Here is an 11,064-nt window from a genome sequence, read left to right as displayed (position 1 = left end):
ATATATATATATATATAATAAAATACAAAAACAATACAAAAATAGTTAGCTTAGGTTTTACATCATTACAATCTTGTAATCCCCAATATGATGTTAATGTTATAAAAATTGCAGAGTTGTGTTTTTCTTACTCTTAATCGGTTGTTTGTGCAACTCTACTTTTGTTGCAAGCAAGCTTACTTGGTTGCTTACTTGCAAAGTTACTGTTACTTTATTCTCTTGTAGCATTCTCCTGTATTCTAAAACAACAATAATGGGGAAAAAAATGTGGAAAATGGTTATTTTTTGCAACATGATGTATGTTTGCAAGCCTGCAGACAAGCAACCTACATTTTTATTTGGTTGCTTGCCTGTAAAAATTATTGTATTTTAGTCTCTTGTATACTTTATTCCTTATATAACAATAACAATATGAAACAAACTACTTTTCTTGTTATAAAATTGTTTTTGTTGCAAGCATGTGCTTGCTTCCTTGTTTATTTGCATAAGATTATCAACATCATTGTTTAAATTCATCATTTCATTTTCACCCTTTCAGTAATTTTTAAAACAATTTTTAATGAGATTAATTAGGAGAGTTTGGTAAATCAAGATTGCTTGCAATTGCAAGAAATTACAAGCAATCTTCAATAGGCAGATTTTTCATTAGTGCCAAGTAATTCCCCATGTCAACCTTAAAGAAAATTACTTCTTTATCTTAAAAACACTTAAATATCACGTTTTGAATATAGGTAAACTTTAAACTTGATTTACTCAATTTTTCTAAAAGTGGCGGAAGGTGGTTGAAGCAGAGGGGCGCCTTATTTGTTTCAAGATATATTTATGTAAATTTACTGGGATAAAAGTAGCACTCTTCTTAGCAAATTTACAATTACATCGGAAGTACAACATAAAAGATAAGAACTAAAACAACACCTGAGTAATTTATGTATAAAAAGAGAGAGAGAGAGAGAGAGAGAGAGAGAGAGAGAGAGAGAGAGAGAGAGAGAGAGAGATAGAGAGAGAGAGAGAGCTCCCTTGAAGTCAAGTGCACTACTAAATCATGAGCTGTCTAGAATTGGCAAGCTGATCTGGTCTAAAATGTTCCAATAGTAAATTTTACAGGCTTTTGAAGTAATGAAAAAACCTCTTTCCTACCTGATTTCTCCATATCGATGGCATATAATATTGATAACACCAGGAGATAATCTGTCCACCACTCAAAACCTGTTACTTTTACTCATATGAGGGTATCCATCCATTAAGGGTTGATATCATTAGTATTTTTGGGATGGTGATTTATTGTAATTTTGTTTAGGAGTATTTCTCATATATTTATAGTAAGACGTTTGAATAAGTCTAGTATTTGCACACAGCTACACTTTTTGTTGAGGTGATTTTAGTGTTTGGATAATGTAGTATGTGTTTTGTACACAGTGCTAATTACAGTATAATGGATATTGTATTAAAAAATATATTTTTAATTTTTATAGGCAAATAACCAAGAGGGAACCAGATACTAATCGTGAAGGTCCACCACCAACGGCATTTTCTGTTAAAGAATTTGCTGAACCAGAACGAGAACCCTTTGAAAAGAGACGAGGCGAGAAGCGGCAAGCATCCAGCCAGCGAGGACCCCCAGATTCCAAGAGATGTCGTCCTGAAAGCGCTGATAAACATACAGATGATGATCCGAATTATGATGAAGAGGCAGTGATTCTTGACTGGTGTAAGTTAGCTTCAGAATTTTTTCTTTTAGTGAAACAAAGGAATGGCTTTTATGCTTTTGCATAGTTGGTGTTGTTCAGAACATTTGCTTATGGAAAGTTTCAGTCAGTGATGTACAGTCTCCAACCAGAGTTTCATCCAGTGATCAGTTTGTGACTGTCTTCTATTTACAAAATAGTAATCCAAGCAGTACTTAATGCTACATTAGTCTTGTGAAGTTTTAAACTTCCCCTGATCATCTTAGAAGCATAGTAATTATAGCATTGACAAATTTAGTCAAACTTGCCTTAAATTCATTCTGATGTATTTATGAATAGGATGCCATTTGATATGTGACTTTTGCTCCACAGACAACCGTGATTTGAGTTTGATCATAGATAAGGAGACCTTCTTGAGTGCAAAACCTATGACTTCTGAAGATTTTGCTTATGCATGGCATGGAGTTCGTGCTAGCTATGGCTTCCTGCGTGGTCGCTTATTCTATGAGGTTAAAGTAGAAGATCACTTGGCAGTTCCTCACCTTGAAGGGGAACAACATCCTCACATTGTACGATGTGGATGGTCCATTGATGATGCTGGAATGACGCTTGGAGAGGAACCCTTCAGCTATGGTTATGATGGAAGAGCAAAGGCATCCACAGATTTGAAAATCAAAGTAAGATATGACTTGGAAAAATTGTATGGTTTTTGCACAAGTTTACAACCAAGATTAGCATGCCTAAGGATAAATTATCATGTTGGTATAATGCTTGCAAATATATGTGGTAAACATTTCTACTTTTACAGGGGTTGCTAGAATGATTTGTTCTTATGTAAGAAAGGGAAATTCAAGCAGAGTAATGGTAAATAACACTCACAAATAAGCTTAAAAAGACCGTTTGGAACAGTTGAAAAGTAAGAGGCTGGAAACAGTGTAGTTGGTGTGTGAGAAATCATGCAAAGAACTCTTTGTATCTTCTGTAGTGGGTTATGCAAGGGGAGTTTTTGCAAAACAATTCAAGTGTAATACTAATCAGTATTGTTCTACAGGATTATGGACAACCCTTTGGAAAAGGTGATGTCATAGGCTGCTTTTTGGACATGGATTCTAATCCTGTCACCATGTCATTTAGTGTGAATGGGAGGAATTTTGGGAAGTGCTACGAAGTGTCTCATCGTAGCCTACAAGGAAAAGCTTTGTTTCCTCACATCTTGACCAAGAATTGTACTTTCAAGGTTTGTATTTGGAACTTTATCATTTGAATTATATATTTTCATCAAGGAAAGTTACAAGTTATTTGTCCTTATTTGTATCTGCTTAGGTTTATGCAAGAAATATTTATTAAATTGTTTATATTTAAAGTATTTTGTTATATAAGTACTTACCAAGTAATTACTTAGCTAAAGAATTTCAACTTGCATGACAGCTAAAACTTTGAAATTTGCGGTAGCAACTACTTTTGTTTTGTGTAGGTGACTAGCCTCGTCCAACCCTTTTGTTTTTGTGTAATGGTGACTAGCCTCGTCCACTTTTGTTTTGTGTAGGTCACTAGCCTCGTCCACTTTTGTTTTGTGTAGGTCCATAGCCTCGACCTACCTTGTCCCACTTTGGGGAAAGAGAAAGAACTTGGCAAAGAGCTTCAATTTGTTTTTGCTTGCTTATGACAGGTTCAGTTGTGGGAAGTCACAGCTTGTTTTGAAATTCTATTGCTTTTATAGTTATTTTATATAGGTATTTTTGCCTTTGGTAGCCTTTGGCACGATTAGCGAATGTTAGGTTTTCATTTTGGGAGCGATTTTCACAGATTTAAGGTTTTTCAAGTTTGGAGCCAATTTTCCTAAATACAACTTTTTGGATAGTTGACTAGTTCGAACCTTAGTATGTCAGACTCAAGTTCAGTTAGCATTTGTTATTGCAGCAAAGGCTGTAATACGAAATTAAAGTTTCTTACAACTTGCATACCCTTTGTACCGACTGCAGGGTGCAAGTGTGTTCTGCAGATTTGACATGTAACAAGTGTAGAGACTGGGATAGCAAGAAACCTATAAAGAGACAGGAAGAGTAAACATCTTCTAGGGCTGATAGCAAGACTTTAGGTAGTCACGACTCTACTATAGTCATACCCCTACGTACGAAAAATCCAGGTCACGAAGGCAAAGAAAGATTTTTTTGCTTTTGTGTATGAAAATAATTCAGGTTGCGAAAGGGTGTGTGTACTGTAAGTCCGAGATTCGCCCAGACCGCCGAAAACAATTTTAAAACTTACGCGCCGCCAAGTCAGTAGACTCGCCACCATCCTCCTGCTCTCCCGTTGGTTCCTGATGCTATTCACCGCCGTAAGATCCTGCTCTCCTATTGGTCAACATCTGTCCCATCATGCCTCTATGTAAAGGCGTTCCTTGACCATTTTTTGCGGCAGCGTTATCGTAAACACCTGAAATTCATTCATTCACATATATTTCATTTGTTAACGTAAATTAGTGTTAGTGATTTTGCTTTTGTTGTACTTTAAGTTACTTTGTGTTGTGTGTGAACTTAATTATTACGTATTAGACATGGGTCCCAAGAATGTTGCTGAAGTTCTCGGAAGAAGAGGATGCTTTCTATGGAGAGTGAAGATGGCGATAATCAAGAAGTGTTGATGTTTTCTGCCATTTGTTAATGTGTTTCGTAAAGTTTAGTGGTAATGTTTTCTGCCATTTTTTAATGTGTTTCCGTAAAGTTAAGTGTTCATGTTTTCTGCCATTTGTCCTCCTCCTCTGTCGCCACTTTCGGAGATCGCCTCACTTGAAAGGTAAGGTTCCACATTTTACTACATACGTACATATATACATGTACGTACAGTATTTCTTGTACCTTGTACACTAATACACTATTACAAGTACAGCCACGGTTAGGTTAGGTATTGAATGGTCCAAATTGTTGTATTTAACCCTTTAACGCCGAAGGGGTATAATAAAAATCATCTCCCGTATGCCAGTGGGGTCTGGGAGTGAGCGCCGAAGCAAAAAAAAAATGTTTTTTTTAAAAAAATCACAGCGCGCTTAGTATTCACCATCAGAAATTTAAAAAAAAATATCTATCATATATAAATAATGCGATATATGATAGCGCGAAAAAAAATTTCATACATAATTGTATTCAAATCGCGCTGTGAGCAAAACGGTTAAAGCTAATGAGTTAATTTATTTTTCGTTGTAGTTGTACACTAAATTGCGATCAATTTGGTAATATAATTCATTGTAAAACGATCAAAGCAACACAGAGAAATATTATCACAAAATGATGCATGAATTTCGTAACGCAGCGGACGTAAAAAAATGTTTTTTTTCTAAAATTCACCATAAATCTAAATATTGTTCTAGAGACTTCCAATTTGTTTCAAAATGAAGGTAAATTACTGAATATTACTATTCTGTAAGATTTTTACCTTACAATTGCAGTTTTCGACCATTTCGGACTAGTTAAAGTTAACGAATGTCAAATTAAATTTTATATATTTTTATTTATATGCAAATATTTCAAAAATGAGAAAAGCTACAACCTTCAATTATTTTTTTTTTATTCTAAATGAAATTGCGCACATTTTCATATATAAAACTCTATGAAACGCCTAATATGAAACGGAGAAAATATTATGAGAATGCAACGTACACATTTCGGAGATTTGCTGCGGAGAATCCGCGGGTGGAGGGAAGGAAAAAGTTTTTTTTTTAAAAATCACCATAAATCTAAATATTGTGCCTGAGACTTCGAATTTATTTCAAAATGAAGATAAATGACTGAATATTACTAGACTGTAAGAATTTTAGCTCATAATTGCGTTCGGTCAAAGTTTGACCGAACGTGGTTTTTTTTTCTAAATATCGTGATTTATTAGCAAATATTTTTAAAATGAGAAAAGCTACAACGTTCAATTATATTCTGTGTATTCTACATGAAATTGCGCACATTTTCATATATAAAACTATGAAACGGAGCAAATATTACGAGAATGCGACATACGCAATTTGGAGATTTGTGGCGGAGAATCCACGCCCGGAGAAGGAGACCGCTGGTCCAGACCTGCAGCCTGATTACCACCGTGGGTCTGTGATCAGCTTGCAGTCCTCCCCTGACACACGAGACTGATGCTACCGTCCTTGGTCCAGCACTTCTCCACAAGGACACCGCTGATCCAGACCTGCAGCCCGATTACCACAGTTCTCCCAGCCTACTGGTTCTGCTAGTAGGCAGAGTAGGAGCATCAGATCTCCCTCACCTGTTTCTTCAACCTCCTCGGGCTACACTGGGAGGAACGAGGTGAACAGGAGTACCCTGATGAATGCACTTCTTACAGTCTGGCCACGAGCCTGGTTCGGTCTTGGGACCAAACAGATCATATGCTCAAGTGGTTGGGGGAGATCGTGGGGGCTGGCAAGGACGATGACGCTTTCCTAGACTCACGGAGTGACCATCACCGCTGTTCACGTGATGGTCCTGCTGGACCATGCACGCAGAGACCGGTGTGGGCTCCCCCTTCAGTCCTCTTGAGAGGTTCGACCTCGACGAAGACTGGGACGTGTCGGAGGACGGTATCGGCTCTCTCCTGTCAGGTGCACACTCAGCCCCACCCAGACGATGGTCACAGTGGCGGCAGGCGTTTTGCCTACAGTATGAGTTTCGTAACCCTCCTCGGGAAAAAGTTTTCTCCAGACGTTCCTTGATTTCTATTGGAATCGGGAGGACCCACCATCCGATGATCGTCTGACAATTTTTTTTAATTTTTTTATTTTTTTTTTGGGGGGGGGGGGGGGGTTTGTTCACCGAGCGCTTAAATTTCTTCGGAATTTCTAGCACACACTGAGTGATTTTGTCTTCTATGATCAGCAAACACTTGGGCGAGACCATGGTCCAGAGTAGGTGAGACGAGAATTTCTGATAATTTTTACTACAATAATCAGGAATCTCGCCGAATGCTCGAATTCCTTGGAAATTCTGGCGTCTCTGTAGTGTTTTAGTTTTCCTGTAATTTCCAAACACTGTCGAGAGACACATTCTCGGTAATTGTTGTTACGAACTCAGGAGGTCTCGCTAAGCCATTAATTCCTGGAATTTCTAGCATTTGAAGGAAGTACTGCTGCTGAAGGAAGAATATCTCGGGAGGGGCTCAGCCTGGATGGACCTGACGGTCCGTCGCCTCAGTAGGTGGTCACCCCTGGGATAGAGAAGAACGGGCATTAACAGTCTGTCCTCCTTTCTTTTTTTCCCTTTATTTCTTGGTTATACCAGAATGAAACAAAGAAATAAGAGGAATTTGGTGGAAACTCCACCAAATTCCTCCTCGTAATTTGAACCTGAGAGACTGTTTTTGGTCAATCCGTTCAGGATGGATAGCACCGAGAGTGAATGCCTCTCCAGTGCTGCTGTTTTGGGAACATCCCGTTCGGCTTGAACTAGTCCACTTCGGTATCCTGTTATCACCATAGAAGTCTTCATTCGGGAAAACTTCACCTTCGCTCTCTTCATTAGAGAATGAAGGAGGCCGGCTTACAGTCCTTATTCTTGTTCCTCGAATGGAAGAAAATTTAGGCTGGAGGTCTATGTACAGGAACCTACAAATATACTACATATATTTCTCTCGCGACATGCTTCTGTTAACAGTTGAATTGTCTGAGGTGTATGCACATAACTGTAGTTAACTCTATGGTTATGTGACTTGAGACGAATAGTATCTTCTCTTAATTGAACGTACAGCTCGGGACTGCCTTGCAAGCCTCCCAAGAGTTACTGGCTTCGATTTTGAGCTACTAGTGGTATTGTGTACATCAACACCACGGCATTTACATTCACCAAATGGGACGGGGTTCTTCCCTCCCAGTTCGGTTGAAATGCAAATGCTTCAGCGTATTTTCTTGCGCTTGATGGTTCTAGCCGAACGCATTCCTTCATGGAATGGATTACCTGGCAACTCAGGATGACAAGTGAATGAGAGCAAGCGGTGTACGGGTTGGCTGCCAGCCTTGCCTGCCGCAGCCAGAACAGCAGGCTCTCCGAGATAGTTCGTTTGGATTTTGTCTCTCCTCCTCTGCGATGATTGACTACCAAATCGAATCTCTGCCCGGCAATCACAGATTTAGGTTTCTGGTTGGCTGGAATTCTCGCATACGTGTATGACCATATTTCCTGCATTGCCCTATGATGTTGCAAAAATTTTCAGACAGAGATATCTCACTAGACTCATCATCTTTCTGTTTACCTCACCGTAACAGAAGTCTGTAGCTTAGTCTTCCGCTTCATTGCACCTGCCGCTGTGATAATGCAGAATGATTTCTTCAGACATCTGAATTTGTCTTCTAAATATATCTCATAATTCGTAGGTTTGCAATTTCTTTGCTCACCCCGACTTGTATATGAATAACGGAAGACTTCACCTGTTCCCCACCCTGCCAGCTCTACTTCTAAGTAATAGAAATGTCCTCCCTGATCCAGCCCATGAGAAGCGGTTCTTTAGGCAGTACAATCCCTGTGTTTTCATTACTGAATGGCGCTCCGCTTTCATTGCAAACTCCGACTTCTCACCGAACAGCAATGAAGTAGCAGTTTAGCGTTTTCAGTCCTGTAAAACAACAGGGATTAAAGTTGTCTTCACTGGTTGGTGTCATTGACTGGGCTTTTTCTATGTTCAGAATATTGAGAGAACTTCTCTCGATTCAGCTGTGAAGACGTAGGTCTGCATTCACCTTAGTCTTTCACTGGCATATAGTATTGTTTCTCCTTAGTTGAGATTCAACTACTATGAGAACTTCTGTCTTGCCATCAGGGACCTCAGTCTCTAGAAGGCAATTGACTATCGTTTGATGGGCGCATGCCTTGAGAGAATCATCATCTTGTCGCCCAACATCGGTGGCGAACAAGATAGACGATTTGTATGGTTTCTCGGCATAACCCTTCTAAAGGCGAGTGTCATGTGACTACGTCTCGGATGCATGACTGCTCACCTCAGCAGCTGTTGAAGAGTCTGAGACCATCATGAGCTACGCTGTGGATTTTGCATTGGTTTGATCATTATCAGTTCATCTACTTTGGTCCTATTGGCATGTTCCTGGTCCCACAAGGATCAACGACCCACCATGGAGTAGCAGTGTCTTTAATCCACTGCAGATATACGAGACCATGAGAGAATATGTCGGTCAGGAAGATAGATAAGGTCTCATTGCGATCATATCTTTCCCTTTCGGCCTGCCGACAGGTCCTTGGACCGGTGGTGGATGCTTGCAGGTTGTGTTTGCTTACCCAGCTCCTTCAAGAGGACAAGTTGCATCTCGCCTACGGTGTGCAGTTCTAGAGGTAAGAAGGATGCGAGAGTGACTGGCCTCTCCACCTTCCCCACATCTCCTTCCACTCCTCTTCCTTTGGGTTGAGGATAGGACTCGAAGTTACACTGGCTGGTGGACAATTGATGGGGTAAGCTTACACATACAGCATCCTTTTTATGTTTCTTATCAGAATCATAGAAGCAATCCCACTCCTTCCTCTAGCAAGGGGAGGAAGGAGACTGGTAATAATGCTAACCCTTCCCAGAACTTTGCATTAATGCCTCCAACTCTAAATATTCTTCACAGCCCATTTTTGGATGAGTTACGATTCCTCACTCATTTCGAAAAGGCCCAGAAGTCTGACTCTTGATCATGCAGCTCCTATACTCCGATCAAGTTGTCAGAGACAGGGCACTCCTCGCTCTTACGACCAGGAGGAGTGGCCTAGGTGCGCAGAACTCCAGTCAGTTGTAGAGGCTCACTCATATTCCTCCCACCAATCAGTAAGTCTTCCTTATGTAAAGGACTGAGGGTTTGTATATCGTGTAGGAACAAATCACAATTTTTTAAAGTAAATTGTATTTTTCCTAACTATACAAACCTGAGGTCCTTTACATTCATGCCCACCTCATGCCAGCCCTCAATCTGAACCTGGGCTGAAAGGCAAAGTGGAGTGTTTACATCCGGGCAGGCTAGCCTACCCGCGTGCCACACAGTAGTTACTGCCTAAACACCTTGTTCAAGAATTTAACGGCCGTAATTCCAGCTACGCCGAAAGTAATTCCATATGTAAAGGATTTCAGGTTTGTATAGTTACGGAAAATATAATTTACTTCCAAAAATTGTGATTTTCATTTACTGTCTGTTGTCCGGAAGTCCAAAGCCTAGGCTTAACTTAGTGCCAAACTCTTGCACTTCTCCAAAACTAGCCTATACCACCTGTAATGTTCAATCGCAAAATTTAAGGCCATAAAATTTATCTACTATCAAACCTCACATGATTATATGCAGTAATCAATATTTGAAGGCTTTTTTTTTTTTTTTTTCTTTTTTTTTTTTTTTTTTGGAATGAAAACACAAAAAAATGCAGTTAACATAGTTCTCAATATCACCCAAAGCATTCAAAGTAAGGTTTTCTTAGGATTTTTTTATGATGTTCCACAGTTTTCTGGCTTACGAAGCATCTCAAGAATGGAATCCCCATCGTAAACTGGGGATTACCTGTATATAAAACCAAATTTGATTATAAAATTGCTGTTTTTTTTATTACAAAATAGTTATACATATATATATGTATATATACGTACTTTCCAAGTACTAATTACTAAATCATAGGACATACGGGCACAATAAAAAATTGAAGCGCCTTTCGTAGTTGTTCTTCTTTCCAAAAGTGGGCAGGGCTAAACAAAAACTAAACCTAAACAAAACAAAAAAAAAAAAAAAAAAGCACTACAGTTAATTTCAAAATTTAGCTGCTGTGTGAGTTGAAACTATAGTTTTATGTAATTGGTGTGGTAAGTAGTTTTATACAAAATTTTATTCCATTATAAAAATGTCAAATTATTTAAGAGAAGTTTGGAATTTTTATATATTACCTATCTTGCCATTTTTTATGCTATTTTTTGTGAAACATTAAGCTATTGAACTGCCATATATTTCTTATTAGTAACATCTAAACATATTTGCCTCCTGTTTATCTCCCTGTAGCTTAGTAATTCGTTGTAAACTAATAACTATCTGTATTTTAAATGTTCAGGACTTTGATATTTTCCTTTGATTAAATGGGATGTTGAATTGCCTGGGAAGTGTAGGGCTCTGCTTTTAAGTTAAGTGTGTTTCACAGGGCAGTGGTACAGGGTAAAATTACAGTCCAGTGAGTTTGGCTCAATAATATGTAATCTGTTATTTTGTTCACAACAAATTGTTTTCTCTAGAAATTGAATGCTTCACCACATTAAACTCAACACTATGTACCTATTTCAAATGAGGCTAAGTGGATTATTATTACAACAGGTGAACTTTGGGTCAGAGCGTCCGTCGTTCCGGCTCAAGTCAAGATATAGATTTGTTGGTCAG

At 38.8% G+C, this 11,064-nt stretch overlaps 1 protein-coding gene across 1 annotated transcript in view; it reads left to right on the top strand.

Moving 5' to 3' along the window:
- The first annotated feature begins 292 nt into the window (after positions 1–292).
- The window catches only part of LOC135203468 (heterogeneous nuclear ribonucleoprotein U-like protein 1), an 11,905-nt gene continuing 1,133 nt past the window's right edge, over positions 293–11,064 (top strand). The window contains exons 1-5 of the mRNA XM_064233195.1: positions 293–297; positions 1,473–1,708; positions 2,058–2,362; positions 2,737–2,922; positions 11,002–11,059. Of these exons, the coding sequence (XP_064089265.1) occupies positions 293–297; positions 1,473–1,708; positions 2,058–2,362; positions 2,737–2,922; positions 11,002–11,059 (790 nt within the window). The remainder of the gene's footprint in view (positions 298–1,472; positions 1,709–2,057; positions 2,363–2,736; positions 2,923–11,001; positions 11,060–11,064) is intronic.

Source organism: Macrobrachium nipponense, chromosome 24 (genome assembly GCF_015104395.2).
Source record: "Macrobrachium nipponense isolate FS-2020 chromosome 24, ASM1510439v2, whole genome shotgun sequence".
NCBI classification, from domain to species: domain Eukaryota; kingdom Metazoa; phylum Arthropoda; class Malacostraca; order Decapoda; family Palaemonidae; genus Macrobrachium; species Macrobrachium nipponense.
Note: the sequence above shows the minus strand (reverse complement) of the source record. Positions and strands in the feature narration are given on the sequence as shown.